Source organism: Neltuma alba, unplaced genomic scaffold, assembly GCF_004799145.2.
Source record: "Neltuma alba isolate B1F8T4 unplaced genomic scaffold, ASM479914v2 tig00012937_pilon, whole genome shotgun sequence".
NCBI lineage: Eukaryota > Viridiplantae > Streptophyta > Magnoliopsida > Fabales > Fabaceae > Neltuma > Neltuma alba.
Genome location: NW_021637303.1, coordinates 61,918 through 83,563, shown reverse-complemented (window position 1 = coordinate 83,563; position 21,646 = coordinate 61,918). Strand labels below are relative to the sequence as shown.

At 35.9% G+C, this 21,646-nt stretch overlaps 4 protein-coding genes across 4 annotated transcripts; 2 read left to right on the top strand and 2 right to left on the bottom strand.

Moving 5' to 3' along the window:
- The first annotated feature begins 1,213 nt into the window (after window positions 1-1,213).
- Window positions 1,214-7,814, top strand: LOC114732797 (pentatricopeptide repeat-containing protein At5g02830, chloroplastic). The gene is made up of 12 exons (XM_028920136.1): window positions 1,214-1,822; window positions 2,180-2,267; window positions 2,491-2,695; window positions 2,970-3,077; window positions 3,802-3,966; window positions 4,103-4,678; window positions 5,382-5,447; window positions 5,548-5,628; window positions 5,937-6,034; window positions 6,607-6,817; window positions 7,024-7,084; window positions 7,259-7,814. Exons 1-12 carry the CDS (start codon window positions 1,276-1,278, stop codon window positions 7,618-7,620), a joined length of 2,568 nt encoding a protein of 855 aa, XP_028775969.1. The 5' UTR covers window positions 1,214-1,275; the 3' UTR covers window positions 7,621-7,814.
- A 324-nt stretch (window positions 7,815-8,138) lies between these two features.
- On the bottom strand, window positions 8,139-9,723 carry LOC114732782 (DNA topoisomerase 6 subunit A). The gene has a single exon (XM_028920119.1). It carries the CDS (start codon window positions 9,623-9,625, stop codon window positions 8,360-8,362), a length of 1,266 nt encoding a protein of 421 aa, XP_028775952.1. The 5' UTR covers window positions 9,626-9,723; the 3' UTR covers window positions 8,139-8,359.
- Window positions 9,724-10,445: 722 nt separating this feature from the next.
- Window positions 10,446-14,306, bottom strand: LOC114732804 (thioredoxin-like protein AAED1, chloroplastic). Its single transcript, XM_028920162.1, has 9 exons — window positions 14,068-14,306; window positions 13,761-13,893; window positions 13,610-13,655; window positions 12,681-12,740; window positions 12,370-12,406; window positions 12,196-12,275; window positions 11,977-12,068; window positions 10,952-11,012; window positions 10,446-10,784 (listed from the first exon to the last, which is right to left on the bottom strand). The coding sequence occupies exons 1-9, from the start codon at window positions 14,273-14,275 to the stop codon at window positions 10,725-10,727; spliced, it is 777 nt and encodes a 258-aa protein (XP_028775995.1). The 5' UTR covers window positions 14,276-14,306; the 3' UTR covers window positions 10,446-10,724.
- Window positions 14,307-16,281: 1,975 nt separating this feature from the next.
- LOC114732803 (adenylate kinase 1, chloroplastic) lies at window positions 16,282-20,132 on the top strand. The gene is made up of 4 exons (XM_028920161.1): window positions 16,282-16,805; window positions 18,542-18,682; window positions 19,093-19,365; window positions 19,622-20,132. Exons 1-4 carry the CDS (start codon window positions 16,488-16,490, stop codon window positions 19,763-19,765), a joined length of 876 nt encoding a protein of 291 aa, XP_028775994.1. The 5' UTR covers window positions 16,282-16,487; the 3' UTR covers window positions 19,766-20,132.
- Window positions 20,133-21,646: the final 1,514 nt, after the last annotated feature.

Below are 21,646 nucleotides of genomic sequence, written 5' to 3'. Positions count from 1 at the left end.
TCGTATATAACTTCCTCTTGGTAATATCTGACTTCAGAAATTACCGCTAAATTTTTAAGTGGGAGTCATCATGTCGGTTGTCTTTGGAAAAAAGAGTAATACGAGTAACTTGAAGTTTATAATTTAAATCAATCATTTAAATTTAAATATTCATTTATAAGGAGCAAGCACTTATCTTTTCAAAATACTCTGTCCTATCACTTGTGTTAGAATCAATGAAAACTTTTTTTAATATTTTTTTGGCCATGAAAAGCAAAGTAAAAGGCTCCAACAAGCAGTTTTTTAAAGTGTTGTTATATAAATTAATATAAAATTTTTCTTACATATTTACTTTTGTAAAATCACTTTTAGAATTATCATTTGATTTCAATCAAATTTTTTAAGTTGAAATCTTATATTTAAAATCAAATTCTTATAAAAAAAACCAGATTAAATATCCAAATAGTTCACTTCTAAACACTGAAGGGTAGATATAATATTTAAAATCGAAGTGAATATCTGAACTAACTCATATTTAGTATGGATGAAGGGTGAACAAGCCATATAAAAAAAATGACATTTTATTTGAAATTAAAATCATGAGATATGAACCACAGAAAAATTCTGAAATCAATTTATATAACGAAGACAAAACAAGATTTACAATTCATGGGTTAGATGATCCAAAACAACATAGTGTAAACAATACAAATCACTGCACCGAACAACAAAACCAACAAATCAACGGATATATAATAAGAATGTTGTATAATAAAAACTACTATTCATAATTTAAATGTTACGAAAACTTAATGATATGTACTTTTTTTATAAACTAGTCATATTAGTATATAATCCTATGTTGGCTATAGAAGGATGCCAATGACCATAACAGTTTGATGAGAGTTTGTTTGGAATAATGTTAAAAAGTACCTATAATATAAATTGAAATAAAATTCTTTTCATATATTTATTTTATATTTAATAAATTATGATTAAAATTTTAGTTATAAACTATTCTAAATATATCTGAATTGAAGACACAGTTACACAATTGAGCGCCTTCGTTCTGGCTTTTTTTTTTTTTTTTGGGGGATAACATGCGCTTTCGAATTTTCAACAACGTCCTAACTTCCAAAGAGCAGGCTCATGTCAGAAGACCCGCTTGTGGGAGGAAAAAAAAAAAGAAGGAAGAACACCCGCCATTTATATCCAATCCGCTCCGGGTATCAAAACTCAAAAGCCACACAACCTCCTTTTCCTCATCATCAATACAGCACAAACGGTCGGCCAAGAATGAGAGATTTTGTCGTCCTTGGCTCCTCCACTGTTACTCCTCCAAATCCCTCTTCTCCTTCACACCATAACCACCCCATCAAGCCCTATAAGTCTTCACTTCCTAAGTTCTCATCATCTGCCAAACAATCTTCTCCCTTTTCCTCATTTTCTTCCTCTTCACTCTCCACCCCCTCCTGGACCGTTACTAACACTCACCACCAAATCCCCCTCAAACATTATGTCCACCTCGCCTCCAAGCTCGCCCAAGATGCGAATTTCCAAGATTTCGAAATGGTCGTCGAGGCTGTGCTTGATTCCGGTGTAAATGCGTCACAATTTGCTCCAGCTTTCAGTGCTGAGCTACTTGCGAATGGGATTAGAGTGGGCATTCGAGCCGGGAGACTTCGAGCTGTGATTGATACTTTGAAGAAAGTTCAGGAGCTTGGGATTTCTTTGTCTGCTCGGGTTTATGGGTCTGCCGGAGACTTGCTGGGAAAGGATTGCTACCAAATTGTGAAGCTCGGGCAACTCGAGGAAGCCGTTGAATTGATGGAGGTTCTCTCACGTAATTCTTTTGTCACCTTTTTATTCTACCCATTCTACCTGAGAAATCTCCAGGGTATTCAGAAATTTATCGTATATACAGACAATGATTCGGCATGCTTTTAAAGTTTATCAATGTTATTGATTTGATAACTTTACGCTTTTGATGTGTTCGTTATGCTGATTATATCTTTAATTCTGGAATCATGGTTTTATGTGGGTATATAACTAAAATAGAAAACAGTTCGGCCTAGCTGTTCAGATGCACAACATCTAATACATGCAACTATGCTGCCCTAAGTTATCTCAACTATGGAGCTGCTTCGCATTGATTGAGATTTTATGATGTAATAAATAACATATAAATTTCTTCATCCAGGTTTCCAGTTATCAATCAGAGAACTTGTTCAGCCAGCGGATATGATCAAACAATGTGTTCATAATCGTAAACCAAATCTAGCTGTGAGGTATGATTTTACTTTGTTACAGGAGATGTGTGATTGTTATTTCTTAACCGCGTTGCTGGCATAAATCTGAGCATCCATATATTTCTTATTAATACATTGCTTTATGTGTTTTCCTCCTCCTTTTTATTAAACTTATTATTCATATTGCATTGTTTCCCATGACATGCTTCATTTGTTGACTTTTTCTATATTCGCCACTGCCTGATTATATCACATCTTGTAGGTATGCATGTCTTCTTCCACACGCACAGATATTATTCTGCACCATTATATCTGAATTTGGAAGAATGAGAGATTTAACTTCTGCACTAAGAGCTTATGAAACATCCAAGAAAAACTTGACTGGTCCCAATATGTACATACATCGAGCAATAATTGATGCTTGCGGTCTTTGTGGGGATTACCAGAAATCTAGGTATATATACGAGGTATTTCCCTATCAATTTACATAATATTTACTTAGTTTGCCCTTTCAGGGACTTTTGATTTTTATGGTGCACTCTGAAGCATATCAAACTGGTGGTATTTCCTTTAGGTTTTGTTAAGGATTTCAAAACGGAGGCTCAATCATGCTGTGAACGATGAATATATGAGTGTTTAAAATGTAGTCTGTACTTGCACCCAAGGAAAATATGTAGTCCGTACTATTCAATATTTCTGAGATATTTATCTCATTCTTCATTTGCATGCATTCTGGCGCAGGATCTACTTAGTCAGAAGATCAGTCCGAATATATATGTGTTTAACAGTCTGATGAATGTGAATGCCCACGATCTTAATTACACATTGGATCTATATAAGAATATGCAGGTAACGTCTCTCCTTCCATCTTTCTGGCATTAATACACCCACACCCATGCAGACATACACCTGTGTATGCTCTATTTAGAGGGGGGGGGGGCATGGAGAAGAAAGCAAAAGAACAGCTGTGTGTGCGTGTAGCTCATCTACTTGCTTATACTTGGGTTCTTCACGACTGTGTCAAGCTTAGGATTCTAACATTTGCTTGACCATGCTCAAATCTCATGACTTGAAATTAATTTGTTTCCTAGTCTTTTGATGATGCAAGTTCCATATTTTGTGTAGAGGACTCCTTGCCCTTGCTGCTTCTTTTAATATATAAATAAGCGTGTATTGTCATGCATCTGTTCAAGGTTAGTGGTGAACTATAATATTCATGGCTTATATATAATGGGACTTGTTACAGTTTTATATTATACACTGATGATTAAACCCGGTCAATTAAATTATGTCGCCATTTTTCCATTCAACTAGACGTGTTTTTCTATGCATTGAACAAAGTCTAGGATGAGCCACATTGTTATAACTCATGAATAGCGCAGCTTGCTATAAATTTAATATTTGTTTCCAAAAAGAGAAAAAAAAAGACTGATTAGAGATTCTTGTATAGGTTAACATATCATTCGAAAGCATATGCCTCATTTTTTTGTCAAGAATTGACATGTTAACAAAAGTTTCTTTGCCTTCATCTGATAACTTAGTATATTTTTGCTAATACGTTCTACATATCTAGAATCTTGGTCTGAAGCCAGATTTGGCATCTTACAACATCCTGCTGAAGGCATGTTGTGTTGCTGGAAGAGTTGACTTTGCCCAAGAAATATACAAGGAAGTTAAACATTTGGAATCGGCGGGAGTGCTAAAATTAGATGTCTTCACCTACAGCACAATGATAAAGGTACATCAAAATAGATGAAGAAAATCATGGTCGTCCTATTGATGTTACAGCACCTAAGTTCTTCTACATTCTCTGAAGATGCAACTGATATTTGTTCAGATTATCTGGTACTTTCTGACCACACGCCAAATTTTAGGTTTTTGCAGATGCTAAGTTGTGGCAAATGGCATTAAAAATCAAACAGGATATGTTGTCTGCCGGTGTCTCCCCCAATACTGTGGCATGGTCTTCATTAATCAATGCCTGTGCACATGCAGGGCTTGTAGAGCAAGCAATTCAGTTATTTGAAGAAATGCTTTTGGCTGGCTGTGAACCTAATACGCAGTGTTTCAACATCATTTTGCATGCATGTGTTGAAGCTTGTCAGTATGACAGAGCTTTTCGCTTTTTCCAGTCTTGGAAGGGAAATAAGATGTTGCAGCCCATTAATGGAGACCACAGTATCAACTTAGAGCAGGGAGATTGCCAGTCGGCTCCTACTGGGCCTAATGGCATTTCTTATTCACATATCTTGAGTTTTGCTGAGAGGTTCCCGTTTACACCAACTACAACGACATATAATATTTTATTGAAGGCCTGTGGTAGTGATTACTACCACGCAAAAGCATTAATCAAGGAGATGAAAGTCGTAGGTCTTACTCCTAATCACATAAGCTGGTCAACCTTGATAGATATATGCGGAGCATCAGGCAATGTAGAGGGTGCCCTTGAGGTAAAGTTTTAGTTACTCCATATCATCTAAACCGTTTGGCACAAGTTTTGGTAAACTGTTTTCGGTCAGGTACATATGATCATGGTTGATGCAGGTTGAATTAGGATTTACGTCTGGAAACAGATCACAACTTGCGAGTAAAACGATACATTTATTGTCATAGTTGATTTTTTCTTCATTACCATTGGAGCTTTTTATCCACATAGAGATGATAATACTGAAATATATGTCAACCAAATGATATTTGTCCTAGAATGTTCGATTTCCCTTTTCTTAGGTATCAGTTTTATGTATAGCTTGTTTTCTTAGTACCTATAGAAGTAACACTCCATTAATTTAAGGAAAAAATGGTTAGCTGGGCGGAAAGAATATATAAACATAAAATTTTTCCATATTGTCGACAGGAAATTCCTCTATAAGACAAAATATTATTACTACAAGGTAAATGATGGCGACCGGCAAATTTATCGTAGCCCTGAAAATAAAGGCCATGAAAACTGTTTACGGACTGGTGGCCTTGTGGGCATTGAGGTTCATCTTTTTCTGTTCTACAAACCTTAGCAATCAGTCACCTTCAGGAAGAAAAAGGAAAAATCACAAGCAGAATTTAGCAGCATCCAATCTTCTAAAATGATATGTATAAACTAACAGTGGTACCATAATGCTTTTAGTTCTCTGATGACTTGACTGTGTTTCAATACAGATTTTGAAAACTATGCGTGATGCTGGGACTGAACCTGATGTTGTTACATATACAACAGCGATTAAGGTTCAAAGCTTTCTGTCAAAATGAGTTCAGTTCATAGCTTTCAACTATCCTCAAATCATTTGGCCTTAAACATTACTAAATGGTGCATTTTGGGTAACAGGTTTGCGTGGAAAGTAAGAATTTTGAGCAAGCATTATCCTTATACGAAGAAATGAAAAGATATGAAGTACACCCAAATTTGGTGAGTTCCAAATGTTGTGATGGCTCTATTTTGGCAAGATGGTAACCTAATATCTGCTGTGGCTACTAAACTAAATCCAATTTGGATGAAGTTGCTCTTGAATTCCGTATCCAAAATTATAAAAACCAACTAAAGACGAATATAGTGTTTGTAAACAATATTGACTCTCCGTTTTCAAGACATAGGAATGAGAGAAGGTGTTCAATATATGTGAATAGATATATGATAAAATAACGAGTTATTTGTAATAAAATTTGAGGCAAGAGATGAAGCTTTATCAAATTGACGCTTATCTATAATTTTGTCAGGTGACATACACTACCCTTCTAAGAGCACGCACTAAATATGGCTCTTTACATGAAGTCCAACAATGCTTGGCCATATACCAGGATATGCGGAAATCAGGGTGTGTTAGCTTGGACTCTGACTATAACTTGCTTATTTGAATACCTTTTTCAAGCTATGTGTATATGTCATATGCATGCCCTCGTCACATGTTAGAAAGTTTGAAATAACATCTTTTCCTCGTATTTTACATTAAATGACCAGCGTGTGTTTGAGGGATTGAGGTTGGCAATATTACTGAAGAAGAAATTTGACTTTCTCTCTACGGTTCTCTAGCCGTTATGGGCATTGATGCTATGTTCATATTGCCAACCTGAGCATGCCTGGAGCTTTCAAAACAATTGGTTGCTACTGGGGACTAAATATTGCCATTGCTATTCCTTCTCATTATAAATTTATCTAGGATAAAAATAATTATAAGACATGTCAATGTGACTGAGTTACTATGACTTCTCTACGAATTATTCATGTTTCTATCCAGAAAACTCTTCCTTTTCATTATGCTCTTAGTAGACATAGAATTTCCTAATATGCTTCCACTTTTGCATTCGATTACTGGGACACAGGGAAGTGATTCCGTGTTGTGCTGTATATTTAGGGGATTGATCCGGAAGATCCTTTGACATATTGCAGGTACAAAGCCAATGATTACTATCTCCAGGAACTGATTGAGGAGTGGTGTGAAGGAGTAATACAAGATGACAGACAGAACCAAGGAGAGTTTACTTCCAGCAATAAATCTGAATTAGAGAGACCTCAGAGCATACTTCTCGAGAAAATTGCAGCACACCTGCAAAAGAGGGTAGCGGACATCCTAGCAATTGATGTTCAAGGGCTCACCAAGGTGCTTTTTAGTTGCTTTGTCATTATCTGGCATAAATCTGTCTCGAGCACGGCTTTTAAAGATAACCTGTTTTCTACAGAAGATTTTTGAGCATTTTGTTTAACGCCATTAGCAATAGGTGTCTGTCAAACAGCAGTTTTAAATTCTATTTGATTTCAGTGAATCATAATTCTCACTTTGTGCTCTCAAACATTCTCTATCAACAGGTTGAAGCACGATTGGTCATTCTTGCTGTTCTGCGAATGATCAAAGAGAACTGTGGTTTAGGTACGAGCGGAAACTTTAGATCTTGAACGTGTTGTTGCAATCTTGCACGGTCATATTGCCTGTGTAGCTACTCGTAACCACATGAACTTGGGAAATGAGATGAATAGCAAAATGCACAAAATTTAATGTGGTAGAACAAGGGCTACCCCTAACTCATGGTCTTGATGGTTCCAGGACATTCAGTGAATAATGATATTCTAATCATCATAGGAGCTACTAAAGCAGACGCAACTCCAGCCAAACACATATTAGTAGTCCAAGATACGATAACCAAACTTCTCCAGGATGAATTGGAGCTTGAAGTTATGCCAGCCAGAACCAGATTTGCGCTAGATGACACCGTAAAACTTGAGAATCATGTCATACTAAATCCCAGCTTGGAAGCTGTACCAGGAAAGGATATCTCGCCCACATCAGTACAACTCAAAACCAGGAGACCTGCAGTTCTACAGAGGCTGAGGGTAACCAAAAAGTCATTACACGACTGGTTGCGGAGAAAAGTAAGCAATAATAGACAGGATCTGATATATTCTTAATTTCCTAGAAATTAAGAAAAATGTACCGAAGTTGGATATGCCAAGTTTCCCCTCAGTTCTGCCCCTGGTCCGACTTATTTAACCTGTATATATATACTGTACATGTATCTATAACCAAAATTAAGAGCTATCCGAGAATGGATAATCCGCAGGTTTATGAAATAAAATCATTTCTTGCACTCTTTTCTCCGGCACATTTTACCATCAGTTGCACTTGTGCTTATCTTCATTGCTATCGTGATTCGTGACCTTGCCTAAAAGATTTCTTAGAAGCATTGAGCTACGTCAGCCCTAAGCAATCCACAAACATACCGGCCTTCAATTTTGAAATTTGTTATAGTTAGCATCGGCTCAGTTTTGGATACATAAATGCAGGAGTATAGTTAAGGGAAGAAAGAAAGAGGCAGAGAAAAGCGGAGAGTGCACAGTTGAGTTGTTTTTTTTTTTTTTTTTTTTTTGAGGGGGTGGGGATCTAAACCGTCGTATAATAAGAAGCACAAACAAATGCGACATGCATGTAGAAGAGAAGCTGAAAGACTGATAAGATTAACGTAATTTTTAAATGGAAATTATTGGGTGATTTTGATGAAAGAGAATTTAAAATCCAAACATTATCTTACAATGTAAGCTGTTAATAAAATCTTATAACATTGCCCCATTGAACTAAATTCATATCTGAGTAAGAAGCACGCCAGCTTGTTAGGATAAGCAGTGGCTTAACCATTATGCTGGGCGTCACTCAGAGCCAATCCTGCTGCTGCAGTTTAAGTGGTAAATAAACTTCCGTGAGATACTGAAAGCCAAACGAGCTCAAAGCCTGTATTTCCGCCTTCTGCTTAGTTTTCACCATCAGCGTCAGTTCCTCAACCCAGCCGGGATTCTTCTTGACAAAATCCTCCTCTAGCAAGTCCTTCCCAGTCTTAATATCCTGCTCAGTCATTGGTAATCTACACTGCTCAGGTATCTTGTACTTATCCAGATCGCTCGGCCTAACCCCCAGCCACTTTATGTCAGGAGTTGTCAAATTCGCGCTATCGTACGACATATTCTTCGACCCACAGCCATAAACTGATAGAATTTTTAACCCGTAGGGATCACTATCCACAAGGGCAATCACGGGTAGCTTCAACTCCATCTTCATCTTCCTTAAGAAAAGCCTCGTGGCAACATCAGGCTGCCCCTTCGCTGTCACAATTATACATGGAAACCGATTGTAAAATCTATCCTCAGCTAATCTCATGTAGGCTGCATCTTTCTCAACCAAGAGTATAAACAAAGCATCACTCTGCATATCCCCGACTCTATCAATATTCGGCGGGATGGCTTTCCCACCCATACCCATTTTCGTACAATCAATCATATCCCCATTGTCACTAAAAATAAGACGGCCCACAACAACCCCTTTCTCGGCAGCAACTACATTGAGACTAGAACGAGTGCAACCCAGCATACAAGAGACATCGTCGAGCACGGCATCAGATTGGGTCTGGTCCTGGAAAAGCTTCACATCCGTGTAGAAGAGGTCTCGCTTGGTGACATGGATATTCTTGAGGCACAATTGGTGGATAAGCTGAACGATGCGAGCTGTGATGGCGGTTTTGCGAACAGTGGATATATTGGCAAAAGGGCGGAGGGATGTTTTGTCTTTGAGGACTATGCGATCGAGCTCGGGTACGTAGAGTTGGTTAGCGGCGGAGCGAGAGGGAACGTCGAAGGAGAAGCCTTGGCCGGAAAGAATAGATCGAGCAATGCTGAGAACGAGGGACTCAATGGTGGACTGTACAGAGGAGAGGGATAGGTCGGTGACCTCGCGGCAAGCGAATGGAAGAGAGAGATCTTGAAGAGTTAGGGCTTTGGAGGAAGAAGAGGAATCAGAAGATGAAGAATTGCCGAAGTCCTTGAGGATTTGGAGAATAACTGAATCAGATTTAAGCTTATTCTTGAAGGGAAGCTGTTCTCCATCGTCGGATGGCTCTACACGACGGCGCTTTTTCTTGTCCGCCATATCCACAGCAAGTGTTGACTCTGTTTCCCACTACACTCTAGCGGTAACCAGCGAGTGGATGGGCGGGAAACCAAAGCTCAGCGATTTTAGGGCTAACGTGTTTCTCTTTAGCCCCTTGACTCTCTCGGGCCTCGGCAATCTCCGCTACTTCTGTGTGTTTCCCGCCTTCGGCTAAGCAATTTTCTTTTTTGGTCGGTAATTCCGTTTCGTTTGGGTAAACATGGAGTAAGTATGCTGGTCAAAAAAAGGAGGAGGAAGAATTAACCATACTAATATCCAGTAGGGAGAGATTTAAGTGCGCGAAAAGAACTGTTAACAGTACAAGTTCAAAATCAAAACATTATTTATCAAATTCTTTTTATGCGTATATAAATACCCGTGAGCAAATATTCAAGCTTTTAAAAGGAATTTAGTTTTGTTGGCAAGAAAGGGAATTTAGTTTTCACGATGCAGGAAGGAAAAACCACTAACAGTAACAGAGGCCTCAAACATTCATAGAAAATTAGAACAAACACAACAAACACAAAACTACTTCTGATTTTTAATATAAAATCTAATTAACTAGTTTAAAAAAATTAAAAAAATTACATAAATGACTTACTTAAAACAGATTTTTTTAAATACTTGTATATATTATTAAATTATATATTAATTTATATGTGATATAAATTAATTTTAAAAAATAATAAATATAAATATTTTAAAATAACTCATTTAACTTCTTCAATCCCCTCAAATTACTCTTTTTTTTTGCCAAAACATCATCAAATTAGTCAATTATGTTTTATATTAAAGAACATAGTATTTTAATACAAGAAAGTAAGTAATTTTGTATATTCATTGCATAATCTTTATGTAATGTTAATATCAATTTTGTTACCACTATTCAACATTCAACAATGCTTGCTTTTTTCTTACTTTCTCTAATGAAACTACAACTATCACTCCAATTTACATTCTTATTTTCCCGACATTTCATGTATCCCTAGTGTTCTGGAATTAACATTCCTCTAGTCAAGCTCCTTGCCAAAGTAGGAAGACTCCAGTATTTACAAGGCGTACATATAGCAAGAAAAGAGAAGATCCTTATCGCCAACATTTACGAGCCACATGCTTTTAAAATATCTTCAATGGGGGGATCATCCCCTGCCTCTTTGTCCTGCTTGCAGTGCATAGTCATGCAAATAGAGAATGTCAGAAAAATGTCAACACGCTAATTGAATAATATGAAACTGACCAAGAATACTCTCGAGGGCTAGATGCAGCTGAGCTACAAGGAGAATTCAAATAAGTAAAAGATGGGTCGGGCTTGAAGGTTGCACATGCCTTGTGAATGTACGAGATGTTACTTTTACCAGGACCTGCAACTATAATTCCTCCTTGTTTCCTGTCACATAGCCAAGTTCATAATAGTCTGAGCAAGCACAAAAAGAAGAAAACGACCCTGCCAATGACTTGCTACAAGCTGAAAGAGTATAACAGTGAGAAAGGAAAAGAAAAAAAACTGACATGATGCAAATTAGATGTAATTTTCTCCTCGTGAAAGTGTTTTAAGAGAGATCTGCGAATAGTCTAAACCAGAAGGTTTTCCTCTGCCCTTCGCAAAAAATAATCATATTTCAGATGTTTAGGTCCTTGTGATACGGGGATGCTCTTACTGAATAACTGTCACTCGTAATATATCCAAGCATGACATCAATAACCAAAAGTAATCTTTTAGAATGTGGTAAAGTTTCCGTCAGTCATCATTGAATTTCTCCAGAAGAGTCAGTGAGAACATTCCAAATTTGCGCAATTAGAAGTTTCTTCTACAAGGAAGGTGGCATAAGGGGCAGACTAACGCCATTAAACAGGAATGACATCGATCTCTTCTTAGATCATAATAAACACAAGGCTTATCGTGGCTGAGAAACACCCAAAAAAAGATAAGATGCTTAAATATCCCAGGATATCAAGGAAGTAACGCCTAACACCTGGAAGGTTTTTTTGCTCTTAGATGTTCTAGAAGTTTTATTTCGTAGTATTTCTATCATAAACCGTTATCCACCGTTAAGTTTAACATGTCAAGACACCAATTAAATCACATATTTTAATAGTCAAACTTAATGGCGGATAATGACTAGGGTATTTTTGCTGCGAATATAAACTCTTAGGCATATAAGAGCCAAAAAAACTTTTAGATGTTGGGTGTTCATGAATACTACCGGGGTATTTAAGCACCTTATCCCAAAAAAAAAAAAATGAAGAAAAGAAAAAAGAGTAAACAAGAGGGGAATCCCCAAGGAGACAATAGGGGGCTCCCTCTCTATTGCACCTTGTATGTAACACTACTTGCGGCAGAATTTACGTACCAGCCACCTCTGGAAACAGTATCCTTTTCAAATGACAGCTTCCAATCTTGTCGGTAACCTTCCATGTATAACTGGATTATTTTAAGACCTGCCTGCAGTATTACAGCTGAAATTAACATGGGATGTCTATTGCCCAGCTATAGAATCTCAGTTTATTTCAGCCTCTGGCAAGCTGTCTGTATATGCATTTTTTATTAAAAAAGTTTGCATCTCACTTACATTGGGAGTAAATGTAGTTAAAACTCCAGAAACAAATTCAAAGGCTTCATATGATGCATGAGCGGGGTCTGCATAAATTTCTGAAACAGAAAATACGGCACCGTCATTATGCTGCAATAAGGTGACAAAAATTTCAAAGATTCTCACACAGCTATTATGTTAGAAGCAATGTACCTCCTTGAAATTTTGTTTGTTCAGCGAAGGCTTTGGCCTGTATAGTGTATATGTATCAACAAACAAAGTTCATCACACTAGGATGACATCAGAGGGCTGAAATTTTTAATCTATGGATGCATTGGACTCGAATTGTCTTGAGCAAAGAACCATTATTCCCAGCGAGGAGAAAGAGGGGAAAGGTACAATTCAAGAACAGAAGCAAATACTTGTGCTCTTTCCGTGCAAAAATTTTATCACTAAAACAAGCTTAACATATCGTAGGTGGAGACATGGACACTCACACATTTACTACCCATCACCCAACATACCTGGTCAATGCTTCCAGGTCCAATCAGTACAAGTGCCACATCAGATGCGTCCATTATATCCTGCCGACATAAAAGTGCTATGATGTCAAAGGCAGGTTTGAGTGAAATGGAGATATTCCCATTGTATGCTTAATAAATTAACCATGTTGCAGAAATAACGAAATGGAATCCTCCCAGCACGACTTTTCTTACAAGCTGGATAATGGAAATCTAGTACTCATTCTCTACCTTTGGCATCCCCAATAAGGATTATGCAGCTTTTGATTAAATCAAGACCTTTAATTCCAGTTAATATTTGAAAGAGTAAATTAGTGATTCAGTTCCTAGAAGATCCCATTTCCCTCAAAATGATCTTCCAAAGGTAATAGTGAAGGTGCAACTTAATTACCCAAGACTTCCAATCCATAATTGGCAATTGGGAATTGGAATTAATGTGATTACTGTCTATAAATGGTTTACCAAGAACTAGTTAAATCCATAGAGTCATAAACGAAGAAAGCAGAACCACATCAAAACTGGGGATTCGAAGACAGTTTCGGATGGAGACAGAAAGAAAGGTATGATAGAAGAAATTGAGTTGGAGAAATGAGAACACTAAAATACCAGTCTGGATAAGTTTTAGACCTAAAAGTGACGAGCATCCTTCTTCCAGAACAATAAAGCTAAATTATATTCGAAAACATAAGGAAGCTATAGAACTATTCATCATACACAACAACTAGAATAACCTTCTCAAGAACTATGTGCCAAAGACAAGACACAAATAAAATGAATCTTCTCGAGTTGTACATAACATAAGGTGAAAGGAACATACTACAATTAACTTCCTCTAATTACCGAAGAAGGGAAGGAAAAGGAAATATGCGCGACCGTTCAACATTAATGAAATATATGGTTCACGTATGTTTAAGCACAGTTGCAAACTTAACCTTCTTGGAGGCAAGATAATCAGCCCTCTTCCGGCAAAGCACGCACCTGAGGCATAGTGACAACTATTACACAAACTCATAACAAGAGATATTCCTCAGCTTCCAACAAATAATAGTAACTAAATTCGTGGATTGAGAAAAATAAGTTCACCCAAAATGGCGAGCAAATGCAACGACAACTTTTCTATCTTTCCACAGGTCGGAAAGTGGAATTCCATTTCCTTTCAAATCGAAGACTTTCACTGAGTCCAGAGAACTCCTTGTTTCTTCGCTTGGCTGAACCCCTATTCAACATTAAATGATCAGCTACGATTCAATTCAACCCAACGATAATCTCCAGCACGGTAACCAGCAACTAGTAAGAAGCGAAAAAAATATATATGAAGAAGCACAATAGGAGTAACCTTATTCGAAAGTTAGAACACAAAACAGAAATCTAATTAGCGATAGAAGCTTGCCTGTAGAACTGGACACTGCGGAGGCTATAGTAGCATGGTGTCTACTTGGTGAGAGTTTAAGTAATTTGTTAGGATATTCAAGAGCAAGAGAAAGGTTAACAGTCTTATTTGATGATAGGCTGGAGAGATTGTGTGATAAACTCTGCTTCGTAATTCTCTCGTGCTGTAGAGAATTTGACAGAAGCGTGGTGTAGAGAGAAGATGCCATGACGCTTCGTTTGTAGAAGAAGCCAGCAGAACAATGACGCTGGAACTTCCTCCCTTTAAAAAATTCACAGTTTTTTTTATTAATTAATAAACACTCGCTTAATAAATAAATACGCGTGGATGCAAAACGTCGGGGGCCCAGCCGCCCAAGTTCTACGTGGCTAATTTTCTGACACTAAAGTCGATCAACGTCGATGAGTGGTCGGCAAAAACAAATTAATCGCTTAATAATAGTAATGATTAATAATAATGCTTGTCGTTTTAACCGCAATAATAATCTTTATATTTTTATTAAAAAATCTGTAGATTATTTAGGAAATGTTTCAGCAACATTTCATATAATCTATGACCATTTATGTCAACGAATAAGAAGGGGGGAAAAACATAAAGTACTATATGCTAAGCAGCAAAAAAAACAATAAATAGCGGAACAATGATATTAATATTTCTAAGTAAAGTTGTGAACATCCGAAGGTATATAAATCACGGAATATGCCGTATTGAAATGCAAAATATCAGGGTCACAAATATACATTTTTTAAAAAAACTGGATGACAACAATTTAGCTACGCTCCATTGATACAGAGATTAAGCCACCTTAGAGACTAAAATTTGTTATTATGAAAATAAAAGGTCCATATTAAAGACTTTGTTATTATGAAAAATTGATGAAAAATAACGAACAAATATTTCTTAAATTTCAAAATAACAAATAAATAATTGTGACAGATTTTGATATTGATATGTCAAAATCATTACTACAAAAGTAATTAAAATTATTATAAAAATAGTAATCTTGTTAACATTTAAGAGAATTTTTTTTTGTAGAGTGCCTGCCCCTTATAACTCAAAAAAAAAAATTCAAGCTATTATTATTAATATCGTTTATATCTTTTTATTAAGAAAAGAAAATAATGCATAACAAATTTCTTGTGTTTTATTGTCCAAAGCCTTTAAGACCAGGTCCTTCGAAAGTAAAACTGGCATACGCAACTTTGCATTTGCCAAGCGCGCATGGCAAATTCTTCTTCTGACAGATGCGGGTAAACATTTTATATATGCTGTCTTGTGATATTTAATCATCAATATAGTACTATTTCCGGCTCTTAATACTATCCTCGCTATCAATTATCAATTATAACATCTTATTTATAAATTATAAACAAAATCTTATAATTAGAACTGAAATTAGTATAAGACTTAATTAACTAATTTCTGGTCGAAAAAAATTAACTAATTTGAAAAAAAAAAATTAGTTAAATTAATTATTTATTGTAAATAGATATTGTCCTTTCTAAAATATCCTTACTAATCATGTATATTAACTAGAATTACTATTTGATGAAATATTTAACATGTGTAACTACTACAATGAATACTTTAAAAAAATAAATAAATATGAAAGACAAAGTAGAATGAGATCTTATATAATAATACTTCTAGTCCTTAATATAAGGCTAGTTGACTAATTTGAGTAAATTAAAAAAATTAGCTACGTTAATTATTTATAATAAATAGGTGTGTCTTTTCTAAAATATTTTTGTTAATCAAGTGTATTGTTTAGAACTACTGTTATTGTTAGGATTAGTTTTAAAAAAAAATAAATACGAGAGACAAAATGAATTAAAATTTTATATTTAAGATCAAAATAAAAGTCAAACAAGTTCTTATATACTACCTCCAGTCCTAATTATAAGAGTTAGTTGACTAATTTGAGAAGATTAAGTAAAGAAGTTAAGTTAGTTATTTGTAATAGATAAGTGTTGTTTTTTCTAAAATATTCTTACTAATAAGTATACTGGTTAGAATTACTATTACTAGAATGACTGTCTTAGGAAAAAAATATATACATATAAAAAATAAAATAGATTAAAATCTTATATTTAAAATTAAAATAAAAATCAAATAAAAACTTATATTAGGCGAGCTAATACTGTTAAGTATTAATGTCCGAAGTTTCTTTATGATCAACAGGTCTAGGCTGCACATCAAATTACAAAAAGCGTCTCCGTTTTTTTTTTTCTGAGCACTAAAAAGGGTCTCCAATTTAAATTCAGTTTTTCTATCATAATTGTTTTGGGCAATTGTTCCGGGGCAATTAGTAAGCATAAAGAACCAGCCAGATCGTTGGAGCTGAACTCAGCTCGATCTTCTTCTCCCAATTCGATTGCCGCAGCTTGAAGCTTGAATTTTGTAGCGCTTCTGTAATTTCAATGGCGGCCATAATCCGCCTAGCAAGGCCCAAATCCTCCATCATGTGCTTGGCGAGGAGGTACTTATCTGCATCCGCCGGATCCGGTGCCAATTCTCACACGCCTCCGTACAATACCTCTTCCGTCATTATGAAACCTCAGGTTTCACGTAAAGGTCAGGAGGAGGACAGGAATGTTCAGTGGGTCTTCTTGGGTTGTCCCGGCGTCGGCAAAGGTACCTACGCTAGCCGCCTCTCCACTCTGACCGGTGTCCCTCACATCGCGACCGGTGATCTCGTTCGCGATGAGCTGGCGTCCTCTGGTCCCCTCTCTGCCCAGGTTTCATCCCCGTCTGTTTTCAGTTTATATTTGCGGCCAAATTTAATTTGAATTTGTCTTCATTTCTCTACAAAATGAACGCACTGCTGGCGTTTAATATGCCTGGAACTGATAACCAAATAGTCACAACACCTCTGTTAAATTCTAACACGAGATATATCTTCATTCGTGCAAATTCAATTGGCCGTTTATGGCAGTCTAGTTAGATCATTTTATAAAGTTGTCTTTTCGTTTTCCTTTAACGTAAAGATGTCCTTTTTCTTGGGTCTGTTTCCGTCAAAATTTAGAACTTACGAACTGCTAAACCTAAGCGGGGGATTAACTAAAATAAATTTTGGGTTTTTAGAATTATTTTCTATAAATTCTATAAACTCCAGTTGCCATTTTTCTCCTGATCAGGACTTGAGGACATTAACCGGTGGCGAGCCGTAGGAGTTTAAATAATAATCTTATGTCTACAGATACTATCCCTTTTTCTTGATATAAAATCTTGTTTGACTTTTATTTTGGTTCTAGATATAAGATTCAAATCCACTTTATCTTTCATCTTTATACATTTTTTTTGAAGATAGTTCTTCGAACAATAATAGTTCTAGTTAATATACTTGATTAGTAAGGATATTTTAAAAAATAATACATATTTATTACAAATAACCAACTTAACTTCTTTCTTTAATCTTCTCAAAGGAGTCAACTAACTCTTATAAATACAACCGAAGGTAGTACTGTCTTATTATCTTCTCTCATTCTTCACATCAAGTACGGTACTGCTTTGTCATTTTGCAAACCAACTTATTGGCTAAGGTGCCCTACCCACTCATTATACAATTGTTACAGAAAGAGGCCCGATTCCGTTGTTTATGCTCGTTCAGAATCCCTGGTTCAAGGGTGTCCAATCTGGTCGTGCAGGAAATCTCGACATTCTTAATTTTTCGTCCTTTTGAAACCTCTGATGGACTCTGGAGATGTCATATAGTCCTCTGGTCTTGCTTATAATTTATATGACAGAGAGAGAAAACATTTTTTTGGTCCTATTTATAGGGTATTGAAAAAATTTTCTTATATAGATGTACAATTTTATTCTTCATTTATTTTTGTGTTGACTTTGTTTGCATAATGCATATTAAATAGGGATAAAGTTGGAAAGTTGTTGAATTTTAAATGAGAGTTAATAAGGTTTAAGGTTTTTCTTAGTTTGTGTAAAATATGTTGGAAGTAACTTATAAATAGGACCAGATGATTATGTGATATCTCCTTTATATGTATCTGTACTTGAGTGTCTGTTGTCCCATTTTCTTTGGCTTTCCATGAAAACAAGTTCATTTCGCAATGCCTTATTGCCAGACAATTTAAAGTTAATGGCTTTACTTTGGTCATCCAATAGTTGAGGATTCACGGTCCTATTAAATTTCATTGGTAACTTGTTCACTGGATTGTAAGGAAAGTCTACCTCCGCCTGGCGTAAGAGTGTACGCTGAGGGATGAAATATTTAATTTAGTGCTGTATTGATTGAATTGATTTGGTGGAATTTTGATTGCTTCTCTTTGCCATTTTCTGTATGTATAACTAAAGTATAACCGTATCACTTTTTTTTCCCCTGTTCAATTCTCATAGTGAATGTTTCCCATGTCCCAAAATATCAAATAATGTGTTGCAACTTGTTAGGTGGCAAGTGTGATGACTAGGAGTAATTTTATGAAGAATGCCATCTTAATTTTATTTCTGTTGTTTACAGCTGTCGGAAATTGTAAATCAAGGTAAATTGGTGTCGGATGAAATTATAATCAGTTTATTATCAAAGAGACTGGCTGCTGGGAAAGCTAAAGGTGAATCGGGATTTATTCTTGACGGATTTCCTCGAACAATTAGGCAAGCAGTGAGTATCTTCACTTTGGTAAAGTGAAAATAATTTAAGTTCATTACAGGTACTTCCCCCTTATTTTCTTTGTAGTTGCTTGATAGTGAGTCCTGATACTCAAAATGTAATTTTTTTTTTTTTGAAGAATAATGCAAGTGTGCAGAAGTGATGATTTCCATCTAACCTACTAATACTTTTACTCCAGCATTTTTTTTTTTATAGAAACTTTTCCAATCCTCAGAATAAGGATACCAAGGTTTCTTCTTGTTTCCGGTGTATCTCAGCTTGTGATGTCTTTAGAGATTAGCAGAACGAACCCTGAATTTTATTTCTGTCCACCCCAAACCTTTCTATGTGTTGGAGTTGTGATGTTCTTGCATAATCCATTGTTTTCATTAAAAATCTGGATTGTCTGTTTTTGTGGGTAGGAAATATTGGAAGGGGTAACAGACATTGACTTGGTAGTCAATCTGAAGCTTCGAGAAGATGTACTTCTTGAGAAATGCCTCGGTAGGAGAATTTGCAGCCAGTGTGGGGGAAATTTTAACGTGGCCTCCATTGACATCAAGGGTGAGAACGGGATTCCTGGAATTATCATGGCTCCACTTCTTCCCCCTGCCCATTGTATGTCAAAGCTTATTACTCGTTCAGATGATACTGAAGCAGTAGTCAAAGAAAGATTTCGTATATACAATGAAAAGGTATCTCTCAATTATTTATCATTAAATGTTTCTTTGAATGGACTTTCTGTGATGGTAACAACTTGTCTGCATGAGTGGCTTCTTTATGTAGAGATTAACATGTTATGTACTTGCTGTTACTATAGACTTGTGATTGGTTAACTGGCCTGCATTGCTTATAAAGTTTATGATTCTCATTTACTCTCACTTCCAAATCCATGTTGTGAATGTGTTTGAGAGAGATTGTTTGATGATTTGTTTTCTATTTTAATTGTAGAGCCAACCTGTGGAGGAGTTCTACCGTAGTCGAGGCAAACTATTGGAGTTTGACTTACCAGGAGGGATCCCAGAATCTTGGCCAAAGTTGCTGCAAGCACTTAATCTCGATGATTATGAGGACAAGCGATCTGCTGCAGCATAATAGGTGATGATGTGTACAACGAAAGCTGAGTATTTTATTCTTTGCATGCTTATGTTGCATGCTTGGCGATTTTGCAGGAAAGAAGAGGACTTCTCTTAATATTTATAAATTATAATGATTATAGTTATATGAGTAAGTGTTAAGTTTAGCCCTTGTAGGCTTCCAATTATCATCATTGTCATTATTATTGAATATTGAATTGCACATGACAGGATCTCTGCCAGACTTCATAGATGGATGGTTAAATGTCAATTTGAGCTGTCCATCATCACTGTATGTTGTACGATGTAACATAATGTGAATGAAACTAATCTTATTGCCCAATGGATTGCTAAAGAGAATTGGGGAAACCTTTTTCCCAGAGTAACTTTTCAAGAAAACCTATATGGTGATCTCTCTGGTTACTGGATTAAGCCTGTTGACTTAACAGTGCTCATCCATGACACCTTTTCTTTAACCATGGAATATGGATGTTACTTTGAAACTTCATCCCTTTTTTGGTTCGGGAAGTTAGTACAATCTCTGTGAATCGATTGTTTTGTTGCCAGCTGTTGGGATCAAACATTTTTTGTTTTCGAGTCGGGCGTATTTTCCTTAAAGATTAATGGGTAATATACATGTCACTGGTTTTGGGGAGATCGAGCTAGTAATGTTTAAACAGCATCAAAGTCACCAGGCTCGTCACCAGTTCTTGAATTCTTAAATTTGCAGGTAGGACATGGATGGTGCTCCCCACGTGCTCCCCCCCCCCGGGGCGGAAAGTTTATTTTTTTAACTCTTCATATTTTAACTTATAAATCAATCTTTCAATTATGACTGTTTCAGTTCCTAAACTTTTAATTTGTTTAAAACTCATCGCATAATTTTTTTGACATTTAATAATTTAATTCTTATCGTACAAAATTTATTTTGAGTCATCAATTCATTATCTCATATGACAATTGCGCTAACACCATTAGAAATTATAATTGTCTTTCACCTAGAAAAGAAATTATAATTGTCGCATCCAACTCAGCCAACGCGTATTTAATATAATTGTTGGGGCAAATATTTGGATTTCCTCACCATTTCTAGCTCCGTTCCTCTTCCCTCCTGTTTCTCCACGCTTCCATTGGGGATGTACTTGGCTAACGACTGAAGGAGCATGGCAAATGGCGTTATGCCCGCACCCGTTGCCGTTTCCACTCGTAGGAGCTCACCTGTTGTCGAGAGGAGAGATGTATAGGGATCCAGGTGTTGGCAACCGCGGTTGCAGAAGCAAAAGTATGGAGTGAGAATTGGAGGGAGAAACAGAGGACTAATGCACTAAGTAGCCGTGTCTTAAAATCTGGACCGGTTGTTGAGCCGGAGTTAGATCGGCGGTCGAATTGGTAATGTAATAATCAAATTAAAAAAAAAAATATTATACGTTTATATCATAATATATAGATAAATAAAATATTACGTTATTAAATAATTTAGAAGAAAAATACTTACAACAACTTTTTTATATCTATTATATCAAGCATGTGTTCTATTTTTTAAATATTAACATTTGATATCATTTAATTATAAACTAACATGAAAAAACAAACATAATTATATGTGATTAGAGAACTTGACATGATCATATAAAAAACTTAATCTAAGTATTCTCCAATTTAAAAATCAAAATCCATTTTCATAATAAATTAATAGTATTCTCCAATTTAGGTCTTATAAAAGAAATGAACATAAATACTCTTTTAGTCCTTAATATAGGACCTAATTGTTAAGTTAATTTGATTTTAAATATAAGACTCATTTCTTATATTTATCAATTTTTCTAAATTACCTCTATGGATACTCTCCTAATCATAATCAATTAAGTGAGAGAGGAAAGATATTAAGAAAGATAATTAT

What these genes read in the sequence shown, in the direction of transcription:
- LOC114732797 (XM_028920136.1), top strand. Translation starts at nt 1,276, where the DNA reads ATGAGAGATTTTGTCGTCCTTGGCTCCTCCACTGTTACTCCTCCAAAT. An exon ending in ATGAAGTACACCCAAATTTG is followed by an intron (nt 5,629 to 5,936) that starts GTGAGTTCCAAA and finishes TAATTTTGTCAG; the next exon opens with GTGACATACACTACCCTTCT. An exon ending in ATGTTCAAGGGCTCACCAAG is followed by an intron (nt 6,818 to 7,023) that starts GTGCTTTTTAGT and finishes CTCTATCAACAG; the next exon opens with GTTGAAGCACGATTGGTCAT.
- LOC114732804 (XM_028920162.1), bottom strand. Translation starts at nt 14,275, where the DNA reads ATGGCATCTTCTCTCTACACCACGCTTCTGTCAAATTCTCTACAGCAC. An exon ending in GCATTTGCTCGCCATTTTGG is followed by an intron (nt 13,656 to 13,760) that starts GTGAACTTATTT and finishes ACTATGCCTCAG; the next exon opens with GTGCGTGCTTTGCCGGAAGA. An exon ending in GACCTGGAAGCATTGACCAG is followed by an intron (nt 12,407 to 12,680) that starts GTATGTTGGGTG and finishes TACACTATACAG; the next exon opens with GCCAAAGCCTTCGCTGAACA.
- LOC114732782 (XM_028920119.1), bottom strand. Translation starts at nt 9,625, where the DNA reads ATGGCGGACAAGAAAAAGCGCCGTCGTGTAGAGCCATCCGACGATGGA.
- LOC114732803 (XM_028920161.1), top strand. Translation starts at nt 16,488, where the DNA reads ATGGCGGCCATAATCCGCCTAGCAAGGCCCAAATCCTCCATCATGTGC. An exon ending in CTGGTCCCCTCTCTGCCCAG is followed by an intron (nt 16,806 to 18,541) that starts GTTTCATCCCCG and finishes TGTTGTTTACAG; the next exon opens with CTGTCGGAAATTGTAAATCA. An exon ending in CTCGAACAATTAGGCAAGCA is followed by an intron (nt 18,683 to 19,092) that starts GTGAGTATCTTC and finishes TTTTGTGGGTAG; the next exon opens with GAAATATTGGAAGGGGTAAC.